Raw genomic sequence first — 20,024 nt, 5'->3', positions numbered from 1 at the left:
TTCTCAAAGGCTAAAATAACACCGGTTAGCTCTCAGACAATTTAGGCAAAATAAGCATAAACTGACCAGGTGCTTAAAACAAAAAATGCAGCGGTGAGCAGGTTGTTCTTCTAAGACTTGATCTGCCATCTTCTCAATACCAAACAACTCATTTACGGTTTGGTCGGAGAGCCATAAGATTGAAGCTCAGACATGCATACTGGACCCAATTTGATAGAGCTGCTAAGCACACAAATTTGCTTAGCATGAAATTTCTTTCTTGACAAAAATAGGATTACTATTACCGAACAAATTTCCATTTGTGGCATATTGCTAATTGTTACTGGTATTCAGGTGTTGTTTGCTTATCCTGAAAGTAACCTGGAAATTTGGTTGGTACTTGGTAATCCTTTTATCAAGGAAAAAATTCATGCTGAGCAATTTTTTGAGCATGAAATTTGGCCCTGGTTGCTGTTGGCCAAAAAAACAAACCCAAAAAACACTCCTAAATGCAGTGGATGACTTCCTTTCTGTCCAAGCACAGGTTCAAATGATGTCATCGTTGAATAAACATACCCAGAAAACAAAAACAAGTTTTTGATGAAAGGACAGTTTTAATTACTTGAGTTACAATACTTTTACTTTAATAAACTGCAGTTTTATTGAGATTTTTTTGTCTCACAAAGCATCTACTATCATACTAACTAGCAACAATGTCAATTCCCATAAAAACATTGAAACATTAAAAATACCCTATGTGTAGGTTACCCCAAAAGGTGGCAAGAATTATTCTTACAAGAAATCAAAAGTTTTGAGACAAGCTTGAAGTTTGAAGGTGGATTTGTTTTTAAAAGTCAATCAGAAAGCTCAGTGATTATAAAGCTTGCTGTTGTAACAATATACCATGATTATAACCTTGTTGAATGATGTTTATTGAAACCTAATAATTCTTCATAAAATGACGTCTTTTCCTTAATAGTTGTCATAGTTACACATGGTTTTTGGTGATTAGCAACAGACAATGTCATTATTTTTAACCTAAAAGCTAATCAGAGACAGAGTTGGAAAGTAAAAATTATTTAAAAAGTTAATTGATTTACCCTTACACCAATATAAGATAAAACTGTCTTAAAGCCATCATACACTTTCGGAACAGAAACAAAAAAAAAGTTCACAGATTTACAAATAACTTACAGGGTTTACAGAAGGTAATGGTAAAAGACTTCTCCTGAAATATTGTTCCATGAAATGCTTTACTTTTTGAGAAAACATTAAAACAATATCAATTCTCGTACGCAAGAATTACGGATTTATTTTAAACACATGTCATGACACGGCGAAACAAGCGGAAACAATAGTGGGTTTTCCCGTTATTTTCTCCCGACTCCGATGACTGATTGAGCCTAAATTTTCACAGGTTTGTTATTTTATATATAAGTTGTGATACAAGAAGTGTGGGACTTGGACAACACTGTTTACCGAAAGTGTATAATGGCTTTAACAAAGTATAATTTATGCTTCCAGTGTATAGTGCTGTTAAACGTAATTCATAGGCTACTTGTGAGTGCCGGTTGAAATCCTGTAATTATAGCAGCATGTATCAAAACAAGCGATTATTGCATCTAAATATACTTTAAATCATACTTCACTTAATACGAAATTACCACATGAGTTTGCATGATGAGAAAATACAGAATTAGCCATTGCAAACAACTTTCCAACCAAAAGGAACGATGGCATAAAGGCAAAAAAAATAGATAGTTAATGGCCTAAAATTATGTGTTTCTTCATTATTAAAGGCAGTGGACACTATTGATAACTACTTAAAATAATTATTAGCATAAAACCTTACTTGGTAATGAGTAATGGGGAGACGTTGATAGTATAAAACATTGTGAGAAGCGGCTCCCTCTGAAGTGATGTAGTTTAAGTGACATAGTTTACAAGAAAGACGTAATTTTCCGTGAATAATAATATAATAATAATAAACGAGACTTATAAAGCGCATTTTCTTGATTTCGAGACCTAAAGTTTAGAATTCGAGGTCTCAAAATCAAGCATCTGAAAGCACACAGCTCCATGTGACAAGGGTGTTTTTTCTTTCATTGTCATCTCACAACTTCGACGACCAATTCAGCTCAAAATGTTCACAGGTTTGTTATTTTATGCATATGTTGAGATACACCAAGTGAGAATACGTGTCTTTAACAATTACCAATAGTGTCCAGTGTCTTTAAAAATAATGGAAATTGGGGGAAAAAAAACACCACTACTACCAAGTCCTTTCCTCAGGGGGTGTGAGGCAAATCTTTCACAAAATAAATGTCCCAAATCCATACAAGGATGCAGGGAATTAGTGTACCTAGCACTTTAGATAAAATAATTGCATAGAGGGCTCTATATTGAAGAACACAACATCCCAAAGGTAAAACAAAAAATGCAATGTTGCATTTGTCATTCTTGACCCCATGACCATGCCCAGTTCTTACATTTTTTTACACATTCTGAAATAATGTCAACAATCATAAACAGCATATGTGTAGGAACAAAAGATGTTGATACAAAATTAATTAATTTCTTGCATAAATAATACTATTCTTTAACTTAATGCATTTCACCCCTTTGATTATGATGTGCAGAAGTGTTCAGAACATAAGTCATGCCTTTGACAATTATAGCACTGGTGATTCAATCCCATTCATATCAACTATGAATATAATTATGATTAAAATCATAATGATTGTCGTCATAATGTCGTCACAAAAGATGTACTATTCTGTAATTTATGTATTTCACCCTTTTTATTATGATATGCAAGTGCTCTCAGAACAAGAGTCATACCTTTGACAATTATAGCACTGGTGATTTATCCCATTCGTATCAACTATGAATATAATTATGGGTAAAATCATATACAAATACAAAAAATAATTGTTGTCATAATGTGGTTGCTGCCCAGCAAGCACCAAATGTCAGCAATGGACATATCATTATTAATATGGACATCATTATTAATATGGACATAACATTATTAATATGGAAATACAATTGTTAATATGTGACACACCTTATGACAACATTAACCATATCAACCGAGTGCTGAAATTTGCTGCACACAAATTGTCTCAAAGCAGATACGCATAGACAATTACCGTAAATTTATGTTGATAAAATACCCACAGCAGAGCCTTGTGGTCATGTACAACACATTATATTCAGTGCATTGCTACAAGTGGACGTATGTACACTTGGTTTGGTTTTCCTAACAACCTTGTCACACATGTCAAATATTTTGGTTGCACAAGAGGTTTAAGAGACATTAAACTGTCCCACAGGAAATTTAAATTGAAATGTGAATCATAATACATAATTTTTTTTGGGGTTGGATTAATACACTCATGTGGTGATAGTGTTTAGGTTCACTTTTTGTTTCTCCTAGGTAGCCAATCTTTTGTTTTGTCTGTTGCTCCTTGTATTGCTAAAAAATGTCGAATTTTTGGTTTATTTTGTTACATATTTTTATCTTAAATGTATTTTTAATGTATTTTATCTGTATATATTATGATGCCTGAATAAATTACTATCACTATTATAATTATTATAATTCGTTATTCTTTGAAAATGCTTAGTAGTGGTTGTCTTTATTTTTGTCTTTTGTGACACCGTCCTTTATTCCTCCTTTCAGGTAAAACCTTTTAAACAATTAGTTGATAAATTGCAATGTGCATGCAATTACTTAAATTTACTAGACTACAATGTTAAAACAACATCTGGCAATTATGAGAAACGGTTTTCCCACAACAATGGCAGTGAAACCAAAATTCACTCAAAGACAGATGGACAGATGGACAAGGCAAATTAATTTTGTAAATTAACTATTCATTGACAAGTGACAAATTCACATACATCTTCCTAAATAAATAATGACCCTATTTGCTGCCTATCCAAGAATGACATAATTGACTCAATTCCCAAAGGTGCTGCATCTCACTACGATTCATGTCATCTCATTAACTATCGATAATCAAAATGCTTACATGTAGCTGCTGAAAAACACACTTGCTTAGCAAGTTTTTATAATTACTTTTTACACTAATTTCCATTTGAATACTATATACTTTTCATTGATGCCTGCGCGCTCCTTCTAAAATTTATTTATCAAATTACTGATGATAATCACTTAAATATCAGGGACTGAATGTATATTGAAAAACAGTAACATTTTTGTTTGTTCAACCCCAAATTGTGTAAAAATGTACCCAGTCAATTTCCCTAGTGGGTTATTGTTTGATACAAAAAATAACTACTAATATTTTACTTCAACAGCTCGAGCCAACCCCCTTTTCTGGGTCCAATTTCATAAAGTCTGTAAGCACAAAAACTTGTTTAGCACAACATTGTTTTGCTTGGCACTTAATGGGTTACCATACTGTAAACCATACGGCTACTATTGCTGTGACTGGTACCTGTTGGTCATTTCTTGCTAGGCAGAACTTTCTGCTTACTAGCTTTTTGAAACTGGGCCCTGAATGTGAGAGACCTGCTTAAATCCCTACAATCAGTTGAAAATAACAAATAATACAATACTGTATAATCAACATTCTTTTAGGGTTTGCTCCAATGGCGTAACTGGACATTTTCATACAAAACCATAAATTGCATTAAGTGGCCGATATTAACTAGTTCTCATGTCTAAAAATCTTGCTGTCAAAATTCAAAATTGGCCTCTGGTTGACAAATAATCTTCGTGTGGACTTAAAGCCATTATACACTTTCGGTAAACAGTATTGTCCTAAGGCCAACACTTCGTGTATCACAACTTATATATAAAATAACAAACCTGTGAAAATTTAGGCTCAATCGGTCATCGGAGTCGGGAGAAAATAACTGGAAAACCCACTCTTGTTTCTGCGCGTTTCCCCGTAACATGACATGTGTTTAAAATAAATCTGTAATTCTCGCTATCGAGAATTGATATTGTTTTAATGTTTCCTCAAAAAGTAAAGCATTTCATGGAACATTCTGTAAACCCTGTAAATTATTTGTAAATCTGTGAACTATTGTTTTTGTCTGTACCGAAAGTGTATAATGGCTTTAATTGTCCTATGTTCTGTTACAAGGTAGAGTAGGAAAAACAAGCTAGAATAGGAAAAAAAGAGAGATGGATATAAAGTGGTTTGGAAGAAGTGAATTCCCCTTTTCCCAGACACACCACTGGTGAAGGGGCTTTTTACGAAGAATTGTCTTCCAACTCAAGCAGTAAAATGACACAGTCTGAAGAAATGTGAAGAGAAAGGCTCCAAATAAATATTCAAAACTTGTCCAATAAAGCTGCAAGTTTCCCAAGGTATCATTAAAAATGCTGAAATAACTTAAACCTCAGTTGTTCTTGGAAAATTATCTCAAATGTTTGCTTTTGTCTGAACACAATAAGCCTTTTTGAGGTATGGCCGACACAATGCTACAACACTAAAGTTGTGGTAAATTTGTGCGTATTGACCATAGGAATAGAACGTATGTTATTCCGTGAAGTGCGCATTTTAGGGGACGCGGCGTTTACATGTTAACCTAATGACCACCAACATGGTGATCGTGGCATCAGTCGCGGCGTGTGACCTCTGCGTATCAAGTCCGCCATACCTCAAAAAGGCTTATAACTTCACAAGAACATTTACAAGGCATCCATTGCTATTATCAAGATGATAAACTAAGTCTACTACGCTGAATTTTAAATCATTATATAAATAAAGCATGAGAATACTGTCTAAGCTCACAAACTGAACACTAATCACCCTTGCACAAGAAAAATATAAACCAAACACCCAACAAACCATAATAAGGTACTCTCTAACAAAGTTCTTTAACTGCGGCAGGAATAAAAGGTGGATACAATGTAAATTACACACAATATTTCTTACAAGCAAACAATGACATACAAAACGAAAACTAAAACTCTTTCATGAGGAAACTTGTACACGTGTCCACTGACTTAATATAAATCATATGCACCAATCAAAAATGAGATGATCAAGTAAACAAAATAATAACAAGTCTTTTAAAGCATTTGACATTAATTGGAAAACAAAATGATTAGCAAATCAGTATGAATATTAATAAGTTATTTTGTTTTTAAAATAGCAATTTCTACATTCATAATTTTTAACATTTTGCAAGATGAATTAAAGGCAGTGGACACTATTGGTAGTTGTCAAAGACTAGCCTTTACAGTTGGTGTATCTCAACATATCCATAAAACAAAAACTTGTGAAAATTTGAGCTCAATCGGTCATCGAACTTGCAAGATAATAATGAAAGAACAAACTCTCTTGTCACACGAAGTTGTGTGCGTTTAGATGGTTGATTTCGAGACCTCAAGTTCTAAACCTGAGGTCTCGAAATCAAATTCGTGGAAAATTACTTTCTCAAAAACTATGGCACTTCAGAGGGAGCCGTTTCTCACAATGTGTTATGCTATCAACCTCTCCCCATTACTTGTCACCAAGAAAGGTTTTATGCTAATAATTATTTCGAGTAATTACCAATAGTGTCCACTGCCTTTAAACTGATTAACATTTTTGTAAATACTACATTTTAGCACTGTATGTACAGAAGACAGGTTTTTCAAAGGGAGTAGATAGATCTCTGGTAAGTCTTAATTGTGCATAAAGTTAAAGAAAAGGACTCCATTTTATGGACCTTTAAGGCTGTGCAAGTCTAGATTTCTACAACATATACATTCATGCCAACAGTACACAACGCCAGTGACACTTTGATCCAACCGCCTTGACAGGCAAAGACAAAAATACATGCAGCTTTTAGAGGCAAAAACAAAGTAAAATGCACAGCTTCACCCTGCCTGAAACTTTAGGCCCTAACAACAAGTTGTATTCATTTGGTAAAAATATTCTTACCTCATTACACATACAACAAGGCCAATAACAGGATGGTGATCAGAAATGAGAAGAAAAGTTTCTCATAGACTTTCCAAAATGAAAGTGACCCAACCGCCTTGAGAGGCAAAAACAAAGAAAGTTGCACAGCTTCACCTTCATTGAAGCTATAACATGTACTTGTAAGCTGTATTCATTTGGTAAAACTGTTATTTCATTACACATTCAACAACAAGGCCAATAACAAGATGGTGATCAGAAATGTTCACAGATGTGAAAGGCACGGAAAGAAACCACGAAGCCACCATACCCACAACTATCCACACTCAGAACATTTTAATGTTCTGTTGGTAGTAATTGTAAAAGACCTTCATTCTCACTGTGTGTATCCCAACATGCATAAAATACAAACCTGTGAAAACTTGGGCTCAATTGGTCGTCAAAATTGCAAGATACTAATGACAGAAAAAATACTGTTGCGTAAAAATGTGTTCTTTCCGAAAGGCTTTATTCCTTATTATTTCAATTCAAATGTTGGTAAAAAAAAATACCTCTTTCTCTAAAACTTCATTACTTCAAAAGGGGGTTGTTTCTGATAATGTTTTATATAATCAACAGCTCGCCAGTGCTCTTTACCAAGTAAGTTTTGTATGGTCATTATAGCTTCAGCTTGTGATACCTTAATCAAGTGTGTCCACTCTGGGCCTCTTCGTTCTGCCCGAGTGCCCCTTCATTTCGCCTTGGTGCCTTTTGCAAATATTAAAACAATAAAATACAATTTTCCCGAAAATAAGTTCCTGCCACCTAAGAAATATTGCTACGCCCTTTTTTAGAAAAAGGGGAAAACACACACACACAAATACACACACAGCTTAAATTCTGAAATAACCGATGACTACAGCAACCTTTGACATATTTGATGTAACAGACCATGCAAGTCACACAACTTTTTTGAACAAATTCCTGTATGGTTGCAACCAACATGGCTTTAAAGGTATTATAAATACAGAAAGATAAAAAAACACCATTGTTTAGTCTGAAAGAATGCTGTTAATGAAGTCAACACAAAAACCATTGTTTATGTGAACATTTTGCCTCTGAAAATGTTTGAGAAACCTGTATCTGAAAACCTTTTTAAAAACGTAACAGCTGATTTCAATTGTTGCAACCAAAATTAAGGAAAATGTACTTACCGGTACATGGTGAAAATATTGCATGGTTTTCGCTACTTTCTCCGGACTCAAACAAATGATTAAGCCCAAATTTTCACAAGTTTGTTGCATTGATATGATGGAGAACATACTAGCTATGTGGAACTAAATCAGTGATGTTCAACTTAACTAACAATGCGTTCAGTCATGGACCGAATCTGAAAACAAAGTGTGTATTTGATCACAATTAGCTGACTGGTAATATTTAGGGTATTTTCCCACCACAGGCCCAGTTTGTGGTATCGCTCTGCCAAAAGTTCAAAATGGACACTGAAAAATTAAACATTTTGTGCAGTAATAACATACGTTCAAGTGGTTAAAAGCAGAGGTTAAAAGCCGTTGGTCTGTGTCTAATATTAGCCTTGCTAAAGTTGCTATAAATACACAAATTTAAATAATGTTTAAAATGGTTATTTGATAACCTTGGAGGGTGCTTGACTCTTTGTCTAATCTACTACAAGCTTTTTGATGGTAACTCACTCAGTGTAATTACCATAATGTTGTAAAGCACTCATAATGAATTCTTAAATATACGATCGAACCTTCACCTCACGACTGCCATGGATTATCGTAAGGATTCATCATGGTGTGAAATGCTTCACCAACATTAGTCTTCCTCTCCAGCTGTGCATACGTCTTGGTGCCATGCGTAATCAGATTACTGACAAAATCGTAATTCCGCATGCCCTCATTGGTGTGCGCATGTGCATGCGCATGTGCATGTGCATGGGCATGGGCATGATGTTGATCCGGGATGGTCGTCTTCATTTCCGCCACTCCTCTGTTTGAAGGTTTCTTGTCGGCAGATTTCCTGCTGCTGGGCTTCCTTTCTTCTACTTCGATCCCGTTCTCCTTCCACCAATCTATTCCATGTTTCTTTTTCTGGTGCGTCTTCAGGCTGACTTTATGTGTGAACGACTCATTGCAGACGTCACACTTGTACGGCTTTACCCCGGTGTGCACCCTCTGATGGCTCCTCAAGTTGGTGAGTTGGGTGAAGCCGCGTCCGCAATCGGAACACTTGTATGGTTTCTCTTTCATGTGGACGGTGCGGTGCACCCTCAGTCGGACACTATTGAAGAAATCCTTGCCGCATTGGTCGCAGATGAACGTCTTCTTGCCCGCGTGTATCAACTGATGCCTTTGGAGGCTGGAAAGGCAGCGGTAGGATTTGTCGCACTTGTCGCAGTGTAACCGCTCTCCGGTTCGATCCATTTGGTGTATGCGCCTGTGCAGCTTCAACCGTATCCGCGACACAAAGAACTTGCCGCACTCCTCGCAGATGAAGTTTCGCACCTGGTGCGTACGATTGTGCCGGGTCAGGTTTTCAACGTACTCTTTACACTTTGGACATTCTCTCAGCAGGACGGCAATGTCAGTGACTTGAGACATGTTGAAAGCGCTTGCTGGATCGAGGCGATCTGCTTCTCCGATTCTCTGCTGTCGATGAACCTCAAAGTAGTGTAGGGTCACTGCCTCCGTTTCAGTGAAATGCGCATCACAAAATTTACAGCAAAGCCGTTTGGGCAGAGAACTTCTTAGAACTTCCAATCGAATGCGGGTTCTTCAGGGAGAAAAACAAAAATAATTAGTTTCAAATTTACAAACAAAATGGAGCCAACATCCAAAGCAGCCTGACCTAAACAGTTATTTTCTAAATTTAAACTTATACGACCAATTCATCAATACTTCCATACTTGTGTTTTCCTAAATCAGCCATCACATGAGTTTTGACAGAATTTATACAATTTATTACCAATAGATCAAGGCAATGGTTTATGCAGGGGTGTAAGTCATGGGTGGAAAAAAAGGTCTGAAACCAGAATCCTAATCTAAGGAGGTTGAAATGACAGCATTTCCACCTTTTGGTAGGATAAATTGCAATGAGCAGTATCGTATTAAGAGATATAAGGGAGTGGACCAAAGAACAATATTCCTTTACATGCATCATGGACTTGCACGACCATTAGGTTTATAGAAATATTATCAATATTTAGCCTTCGAGAAAGGCTCTGCAAGGGTCGAAACGTCGGGCCATTAACTATTTTTTGCATTTATACCATCGGTCCATTTGGTTGGTAAGTTGTTTGCAACACTACAGCTAATTTTAATTTCTCAAATATTATCATCAGCGGAACTTACGTCTCAATGGTCGCTCTCCGTTTTGCCTGTCTTTCCTCTTCGGACATTGGTGGGCGCCCTTTCTTGCCAGGAACCTTTGGAGGGGCATTTGGATCTTTTTTTGGTCGGCCTCTCTTGCGTGGTGGTCCTTCTGGCTTGGGCTTAATAATCTTGACTTTCTTCTTAATCTTGGGTGGTTTAACGAGCTCAAACTCATCATCATCCGGCACATCAGGTGTGTCTAAGGAGACTTCTTCCATTTCTTCCGTTTCTTCCCTCGTTCGTTTACTGCTGCTTCGACGCGGCAACCTTCTACTTGCAGTCTTTTTCTGTACGACAAATTATCAGTATTTATAAACAGTATTAAGTCAGGGTTTGAATTTCATCTTTGAGAGGGCAAGGTTATTTTCAATTAACAAAAGGCACATCCATTGAGAAAATGTTGAGTCTATGGGACACTTTGAAGGGGAACCAAGGAAAAACAAGGGGCATAGGAGGCAATGCCCTTTGTGGCTCCAGTGTTAGGCCACATAAAAAAAGACATTTTTGATCATCCCTTTTTTTTTGCGGATGGGGGAGGGAGGGAAGTTTTTTTTAAAGTTTTTTTTAATAGTTTTGTTGACATGCCAATCATTCACAATCACTATAAAACAGAGGGTTTGTGTGTTTTTGATGTTTTCAATATTTTTGTCAACAAATTTAACTCCTAGATGACATTTTCTGTAAACTTTTTCAAACAACAAAGCACAGTGTAGCCCTAGTAAATATTTGAAGAATTGTTCTTGCTTTGCCAACATGAATAAAAACCTTCTTTGAACATCTTTTCAAACCTGTACATATTGAACAAAATATCAGCTGAAAAGGTTTTTTTTTTATGATAAAAAAAAATATATAAAAAAAAGGGGTCGGGCCGGGAACGATCAACAATTTTTTTATGTGGCCTTATTCAAGCCGTTTATTTCACCAACTCTTCCTAACTTGGGATTAATCTTAGGACTTCAGTTTCTTATCAAAAGACACATTGAACCCATCCTAAGTTAGGACGGGTTACTCGTCCTAACTATATAAGATTAATCCAAGCGTTTTGTGAAATCGACTGCAGGCCTTTTAAGTTGCTAGAGACCCTTTAATTCTATTGAGGAAAGAGAGATGATAATCCGTGCCAGTCTTTAATTCACAATATTGCAATTAAATACAAACTTATTGTTTTTCTAATAGCAAAATAAATAATAAATAAAAATTAATAAAAAACAAACAAACAAATATGATGTCACAAGTGTAGTATACTGTTTGGTTTTACACTTAAACGTGTACATTATTGTGTTCAAGCACTGTATACTCAGTACTTTACCGAGTTCTGTGGATTTTTTTTAGTGGTCTATTTGGTAAGACATCTACTCTAGATTTGTAAAGATCATGGGTCCGAATCCCACCAAAGTATTGTGCCTGTGATTTTGTTCACAGAACTCGAGAAAAAACTGACTAAAAAGGAAAGTACTGAGTAAACGGTGCTTAACATAACACACATCGCTACAATGGTAAAATTATCTCCACATGGATGAAAACAATCAAAAAGGTGCTCTTACATATCTTATGATGGACACCGGTTCATAATCCAGATCATCTGAGTTGTCATCCATAGACAAGATGTCCTCATCATCAAATAGATCCTCCACAAAGACGAAGTCATCGACCATCTTGGTTGCCTTCTTAGGTGGTTGCTTCACTTTGACCTCCGTGTCATTTTGGACCCTTTGAACAGATAAATGTAAAGTATGTTATGATAATAAAATTTAAATAAACAGTTCTAATAAAGTATATAATACAATCTCAGGCCTGTGTGCTTCGTTTTCGAAAGAGCAAGGGCACCAAGACATTTTCTGACAAGGGCACCCTGTGAGGAAATAGTAAATTTATACTGTTAAGGGCACCAAGGCATTAACCAGGGGGCATAGAGGCAATCGCCGTATCAGGCCTGAAGTCTCTACGCACTTGGGCAGGTGAGTAAACAGGTGAGTTTTAAGTCTCAGGATGGGGCAGTTTTTAAAGTGGTTTGGAAGATCCCATAGTTCAGCTGCCATGAATGGGAAACCGTGGAACACTAGGTGGTTGCAGACTTACCAGGTAAAATTTGATTGTCTATGCGGTTCTAAGCATGCGCACACTGCCAAGACCAATTGATTTACCTGGTAAGTCTGCTGCCACCTTCGCCCCAAAAGTCCCCCATTGGAATGCATTTGGTGAGATTTGATGCTCTCTTGTTTCATGCTAGAGCTACTAAAAATTATGGTTTCTTGAGGATTCAAAAAGCTTTCTCAAACTTTTAGAACTTGGTCAGTACCCCAACAACCAAATAGGCCTAGAGTTTTTTTCAAAATACATACAAAAGTACATAATATTATGTAGTTCTCATGGTTTTAAATTTTCAACCTTAATTATCTTAAAAGTTCAGCAAACATTAAAGGTTATGGAAATGTTTTAGGTACTGAACCAAATATTTCTGGTGTAGTGAACATTCTGGGTGCTACATCTTAACAAAACCTAGGAACATGAAACTCTGTTTGATCCTCAAGGGCTCACATTTCAAGACAAGCCTATTCCGAGCGCAAGACCATCATTTTGAACCGTGGGTGGCACTGTACGGCTCAAATTTCAAGACAGTAAAAGATTAAAGATTACAAATATTTATTATCACTAAAAAATCATGGAAATTGTCTTCCCTGTGAATAAAAGAGAACATGTACAAACATGTAAAGGTAGTTATTACAACAAAAGACAACAAGAATACTGTTTTTTTCTCTTTTACAGAAATATCCAAATATATACAAAGATTTGGGGCATTTAAAAATGACTACAAATAATATACATGTATTTGTAGCTCAGTACTTTTCTTGGACCAGACATACACCTGATGTTGGATTTGACAAAGGTAGTCCTAACTTAGGACTAGTCCTAGGCAATGCTAAGAGATAGGACCAGTCCTAAGTTAGGATGAGTTACTGGTCCTAACTTAGGACCAGTCCTATCTCTAGCATTGCTTAGGACTAGTCCTAAAGCAGGGCTCGAATTTCACGCTGGACCGCAGGCCCGAGGTCAGTGATTTTAGCTTCGGTCCAGTAAACTTTATGCCGAACAAGTCCGGCGGTCTTGTGGTTTTTTTTATGCATACTAATAATTATAATTACTTTTACAAATAATTATATGAAATATATTATCTTTCATTAAAAAATGTATTCCAATCTCATTTAGAACAAAAGTTTTTGTTTACTTGTCGTCAAATCAGTGTTCTGAGCACGCCTGCGGAACGTCAATCCGTCCTTTTTTTCACGTGCATCAGGCTGCATACAAGTTTTCCATTCAGTTTACTCAAACCATTTATGTTTATGCACCCGGGGAGTGAGCGAGCGGGGACGAGGGAGTGATGTGTTGGTACCCGGCGCGGCGGCACACCTTAGTACAGCGATGTTTGTTTACCACTGACCATGTGTAAAGTCTGATACCTTACAAAGAAGTGTTGAATTTGCATTAAGAAGGTCTGGTTGCAATACCACACATCCCTGTGTTGCATGGATTAAAAGTAAGGTCTTGTTGCCAAACGTCTTACTAAGTATGGCTACCAACAGTGATGAGCTTCTGACTACTGCTGTCAAATTTTTGGTCAATCTTTTTATGACGATCTTTTTATGAATGCTGCACGTTGCAGTGTTTTGTTGGTGATTTGCCTGTAAAATCGGATGTTTTTTTTTTGAGGCAGTGAGAATGACGTGAAGTAGGTATATGGAACTTTATTGATTGGGTTTCACAGCAAAAAAAAAGAGCCTCCTAAGGGATGAAAAAGGCCTGCTGTTCTATCGTGTTAACTTTTGTTTTCCTAACAAAATTTTGGTCTTGTAAAAAATCTTACGGTCCAGTAAACAGTAAAAATTCTGAGCAACAAGCCCTGCGGTCTTGTGGATTTTTTCCCCAAATTCGAGCCCTGCCTAAAGTAAGGACTACCTTTGTGAAATCGACCCCAGGATACATAAGCCATTTTGAGATACATGTACATTGCACATGTATGGTGAACTTAAATTCATTGGACACTGTTGGGTCTGGGAAAATGTTTCTGTATACACCCAAACCAAACAGTGCACTCCTATACATGTACACGTAGTGTCCAAACCCTCAAAAAGGCTAATTGAGTCTATACATAGCTTTATTAATCAAGCCTGTGTAGCTCTCAGTGAATTTAGGGTTTATGGATCATTTGATGGCTGCCCTTCATTTATCAGGGAAAATGATTTTAAGGGAATTAAACTATTAGCACTAACCTTTCATACTTGCGTGGTTGGCCCTTTCGTCTTGTCTTTTTCTTCTTTGGTGCAGCCTGCTTGACCTCCGTCATAGGAAGCAATTTTCCTGGACCAGACATACACCTGGATACATTTTGAGATATGGGGAACTTAGATTCATATGACACTATAGACGATGTGACCTATGTTTACATTCAAACCGCCCTCTGTTGACAAAACACTGTACGTGTATACGTCATTTTTCGCTGGGCAAACAGACGTGTAGTCATGGTAAGATTGCATACACTTTCTAGCTGGCTGCCAAAACACAAAGGATTTGTCCGGCGGTATGCGCGCGAAACATGTTATGGCTTTCAAGTGATGTCAGAGGTCACATCGTCTATTGCATTTGGGTACATTTGTCTGTATACACCCAAACCAAACAGCGTATTCCTATAGTGTCTGCCGTACCTCAAAAAGGGTAATTGAGTCTACAAGAGCTCATTATCAATCATACCTCATGTACGTAGCTTTTATGGATCATAATATTTGATGCCCTTCATTTATCAGGGAAAGTGATTTTAACCCTCCTACAATCGGGGCCTTTTTGAAACAAGTTGATACACCATTTGAAACCATTCAAGTAAATGGTTTTGAATGGTATGATAGCTGTGCACATAGTTGGTTCCCCAAATGGTTTGGAATGGTGGTGCAGCTGGTACTAGGATGAGGATTGTTTGAAGTGGTGCATCAAGGATCCCACTATGTATATGTCATGACTGATTGATACAAGGTGGTGTGGGACTGACCAATCTGACCCTAGCTACGAGGTTACCATACACTATGTCATAGACTCTTTACTACAGGATTTGCTTAACAGCTTGCTGACCATCTACAACCATTTGGCTATGGTAATGCACACAGGTAAAGTGTATGCACAGCTCAAATACAGCTTATCATCAACACTGCTCAAACTGTACAACCATGTGTGTACAAAACCGATGAGGTTGTAAATAGTAGTGATTTTTTTTTTATGGTTTTGAATGGTGATTAGAGCCGAGCACTCACCTTTCATACTTGCGTGGTTGGCCCTTTCGTCTGGTCTTTTTCTTCTTTGGTGACATCTCCGGCATAGGAAGCAATTCATACATCTCCAAGCTGGCAGACAAATTAAAACTCTTTATCAATTCAGCAAAGGGCAACTCAAGTGTGGTTACAGTTGTATGCTCCACAATGAATCAGGATTTTCCAAAGGAAGTGCCCTTTGCAAAATGAGACTGGCCCTGCTGCCCTCTCATAGATGAAATTCCAGGCAGGGTGCTCAAACATACAAAAGTAATAAAAGTCAAGTAAATACCATAGTAAGTTCTTCAGTGCAAAACCATTTTAAAAAGTTATTTTATTCGTTCATTCATGTTCATTCATTTTCATTCATTCAAGGACGAGTGAAAATTAATGAATGAATAAAATAACAGTGCGCAAGTTGGTTTTAGACAACTAATTTTTCAGAAAATGTTTCTTACCGATCAAGAAAGAAACTAATAAAAGCCTCATCAGCACTCCATGGTGGATCTCCCTGTGTCCGCCTTGCATACTGCTCAAACTGGGATGCGGTCATCATTTTGTCTCGGAGCATCGCCCATCTCTGCCCTTCGTGCGGTAGCAGGCTCTCAAGATTCAAGCCTGGGTGCTGTGGCTGGTTAGTCATCATCGAGAATGGTCGGGGCTCGTCAACTCCGATACTAATCGGAGTTGTTTTCTCCAAGATTTCTGCCATGATTGTGTTTTTAATTTCATCCGTCTTAGGTGCTGGTGTGTTTTCCTCGACTTGGGAACACTCCTCAGGAGGATGTGTTTCCAGAGACGCAGCTGTGTTTCTGTCACTGTCGATCTCTGTATTATTGACTTCTTCACCAATGCTTCTACCATCATCATTGATACCGACATCGTCATTGTTTTGATCTGTGCTAGTATCCACTTCCAAACTGTCGCCCAAGCTCTCAGCCACATCGTCCCTTCTTTCATTAAAATCCACTTCCTCGCCGTGCCTCTCTATGTCTTTCAAACTGTTTCTATTAATATTGTTAATATCTATACCCTCGTTGGTTTCCATGTCTGCATCATTTCTTGTCTGGTCCGGCTCTGCATCAAAGTCAGCTTCATTTGATTCAGAGTTGGTTTCCATGCACATATCAGTTTCAAAATCATTGGTTGTGGTGGGTTTTGCAACATCGCTCAACTTGCTACTGCTATTTGCTTCGCTGCTAGTGCTATTAATCTCTGCATCATTGCTCCAATCACTGTTAACATCATTGTTGGCATCAGGATCTGCCTCGTTGCCATTCCCAATGCCCCTCTCGATGTCTGTTTCTCTACTCTCATCAAGACGTGTTTTGCTGTTTTTGGTGTTACGCCATGATTCGCTTGAATTTGTGCTCTTATCCTCGTCGACAGAGTTGTACCCATCGCTGCTGCTCAAACTGCCGACCTCATCATTTCCCCTTTCGGTATCACTGTTTGTGCCCGCTGTGCTCTTGTCAATTGTGTCTACATCATGTAGTTGTGAACCACCTCCTGTGTGTTTCATCTTTTCATTGACCGCATCATCTTCTTTATCCATTATCCTCTCTTCGATGGTGTGAAGGATGAGCTGCATGCATCCTGAGACTGCAGGGCTGATCGTGTCCTTCTCCTGTCCATCGTGATTCTGTAAAATATAGCAATCAAAACAAAAAATTGAATAGATGTTGAATTTGCATCTGGATAAAGCTACATGTACCCGCCAATCTTGGTGGTCTAGTTGTTAAGATATCTGCAGCCGATTTCACAAAACTTTACCAAACTGCGTAAGCCCACTTGGCGCAAATTTTATGATGCAAGTTGCGCCAAAAACGTTGCACAAGTGGACTTACGCAGTTGTGTAAAGTTTCTTGAAATCGGCTGCTGCTCTTAATGCAGGCAAAGGTCATGATGACTGATGTTAAAAGAAAGCCATAAACCCGGACAAGGTGGGCTAGTCAAATTCTGTAAACTACAAGAAGTGTAACTGTAAGGCGTTCCGTCTTAACACTGACACAGCCTGACTAAAGCCTACTCTTAGAACTACTATGACTAACCGCCTCTCTTAATATTTATGCATGACGTCATAATTCGTACCCAAAATGAGGCTATGGGCGCACGTCCTCGATCACTTGCAGTGTCTGCGCCCATCGCCTCGTTTTGAGTTAGCATTGTGACGTACCTCATGCATACATATTAAGTCTCTTAATAAGAGAGGCGTATAGTATGACATGAGGTTTGTTCGGTCACCCGGTTTGTTTCGCTATCGATCATGGAGACGGTAGCGGAACAGACCTCCACTCTAGTCATAGTCCAAGGGGTAACTATAGCCCACCTTATTGGGCTGTGTTTTTTTAAATGATGGCTCTCTTTTACATCGATCGGTCTTATCATTCATAGTTGTAATGAATGGCACTTTTTTTTCTCACAGGACTCAGGAAAGTACTGAGTATACACTACTGTACTACAGTGCTAACACACATCGTTGTATGGGTAAAAACAAAAATTAATAAAGCCATAGATTAGAACATTGAATAATTTATTACTACACACAGCTCAAAGGTCGTGGGCTAGCAGCATGGCTAGACCATTCTACCTCCATCCATGGCTAGACCATGGACAAAAACCATCATGATGCAGACAGTTTTGTTTTTGACTAATTGAAAATGTTATGCTAGACTGCTACCAATGGAAGTGCTAGACAACCTCTAAATTCAAGTCATGATGATGTCTAATATTAATAATATAATATGAATACTACCCATAACCCGTACATTAGGCCCACACCAACTTTTATAAATTACATGGCTATCAATTAATGTGTTTTTACTGTGTTTTTTTGTTACATTTTATAGGCGTAGTTTTCCTATTTTGTTATTTAATATTTTTACGCGATAAAAACTATCGTCGGATTTTACAGAAAACAGACACGTTTTCTTACATTATGACTGACCTGTTTATCGTCCATTGAATTCTGCATGAGTTGACCGCAGGTATTGACCTACAAAATGCCTTCAAACATGACAAGTAAGGCCCGTCAGATTGGATAAAAGCTTAAATTTTATGGCTGACCGGCCGCGCTTCTGGGAAAACGGGGACCTCCGTCTCTGCGTCTGCACTGACTGACTGCTGTGTTGAGTTTTTGTGTGTCGCCCTTTTTAATTTTCAGATGTAATGGTCACAGCGCCCTCAAACTGTATTTTAAAAGAATGTCATTACTTTGTACACATTACGCCGAGACCACCATAATGCAGGGGGCGGGGCGACGGGGGCGGGGCGACGGGGGCGGGGGGGGGGGGCAGAAAATAAAAGATTTAAGGTGGCAGAGGGAGCAAGTGTAGTTAGTTAGTGAGGAATAGGCAAACTAAAAGAGAGGACACACGTGGGGGATAGGCAAAGACAAAAGGATTATAGTAATTTCTTCCTTCTTGGCTTATATCCAAGGGTTGAACTGGAGGCGCCTTAATCCACAGTTTCTCCCTCCCCAGACGGACAGTTCTTCCGATGGTCATCACAGGAGAATACTACTAATGAACTTAAAAAGAGCAGTAAATTAAACATTGTCCTTATAGGGACACATGCAAGATTAGTTTGATACAGACAGGTCTTTGTGAGGCCTGAATCGCTTGGAGTTCTGAGCCTGGTTGGTGAGACTGGGCCTGCTGGCTTGACAACCCACAATGTTTTGCCACCTTCTTAGCGATGCTTTTAAGGTTTACAATCGGTTGATTTCCCTCTTTACCCTTTGTCCAGGAATGATCACAGTAAAGTTGGAGGGGTCTATCTTCAGTTTCTTCAGTTTAGGCCGTGTCCGAAACGACGACTTCGGCTACAGCTACGTCTAGATCAACGCGTCTACCAGTGTTGAAGAATAGGCAGACGCGCGCGATCTAGCCGTAGCTCTAGCCAAAGTCGCCGTTTCGGACACGGCCTTGGTTTCTCTGTTAGCACTTTTGTGTCCGATCTGCACTGCATCAACAATCAAGCACCCTTGGCCTTACGTCCTGACTTAAGGATTCTGCCGAGTATCAACGTAAACGTAAACGTATGACCACCTCTACAATCCCCTGCAGTATAATAATCGGACATACTCAACATTCAGTGCACCAATATTATTCATCCTACCTCCAAGATTACCCTAAACCCCTATTGCCTAACTGCTTAATTAAACTTTGATTAAACTTTCCGTATGGCGCCACCACTTTTTAACTCATTTTTACAAAAAGGGATATCTCATTGAGGTAAATTAGATATCGAGGTAAATTAGATATTGAGGTAAATTAGATACTATATTACTATTCCATGAAAAAGTGGTGGCGCCATACAGAAACTTTTCTTAAAACACCACAGAGACATTCAGAAGTGATGAATTTTTGTTACAGGAAACTTGCTCAATTTTTATTCTGAGATCAGCAAAGTATTTCACAAGAGGCAATAAGACCACCAAAATTGTAAAACAAGGCGAATTTATACAGCAACTTTGTAACTGTAAC

General features: G+C 38.0%; 1 protein-coding gene across 2 annotated transcripts; it reads right to left on the bottom strand.

Annotated features, from left to right (window-relative positions):
- Window positions 1–6,492: 6,492 nt before the first annotated feature.
- Window positions 6,493–18,636, bottom strand: LOC117291513 (myoneurin-like). 2 transcript variants are annotated; one of them, XM_033773261.1, is made up of 7 exons: window positions 18,485–18,636; window positions 15,996–17,179; window positions 15,541–15,630; window positions 14,512–14,616; window positions 11,788–11,953; window positions 10,223–10,530; window positions 6,493–9,644 (listed from the first exon to the last, which is right to left on the bottom strand). In XM_033773261.1, the coding sequence occupies exons 1-7, from the start codon at window positions 18,509–18,511 to the stop codon at window positions 8,630–8,632; spliced, it is 2,895 nt and encodes a 964-aa protein (XP_033629152.1). In that variant the 5' UTR covers window positions 18,512–18,636; the 3' UTR covers window positions 6,493–8,629. The 2 variants fall into 2 exon arrangements, with proteins under 2 accessions (XP_033629152.1, XP_033629153.1); XM_033773262.1 differs by lacking the exon at window positions 14,512–14,616.
- Between the last annotated feature and the right edge of the window lie 1,388 nt (window positions 18,637–20,024).

This window comes from Asterias rubens, chromosome 6 (genome assembly GCF_902459465.1).
Source record: "Asterias rubens chromosome 6, eAstRub1.3, whole genome shotgun sequence".
Taxonomy (NCBI): Eukaryota; Metazoa; Echinodermata; class Asteroidea; order Forcipulatida; family Asteriidae; genus Asterias; species Asterias rubens.
Note: the sequence above shows the minus strand (reverse complement) of the source record. Positions and strands in the feature narration are given on the sequence as shown.

What these genes read in the sequence shown, in the direction of transcription:
- LOC117291513 (XM_033773261.1), bottom strand. Translation starts at nt 18,511, where the DNA reads ATGCAGAATTCAATGGACGATAAACAG. An exon ending in CAACCACGCAAGTATGAAAG is followed by an intron (nt 11,954 to 14,511) that starts GTTAGTGCTAAT and finishes ATCTGTTCAAAG; the next exon opens with GGTCCAAAATGACACGGAGG. An exon ending in CGGTGTCCATCATAAGATAT is followed by an intron (nt 10,531 to 11,787) that starts GTAAGAGCACCT and finishes TTTGTCGTACAG; the next exon opens with AAAAAGACTGCAAGTAGAAG.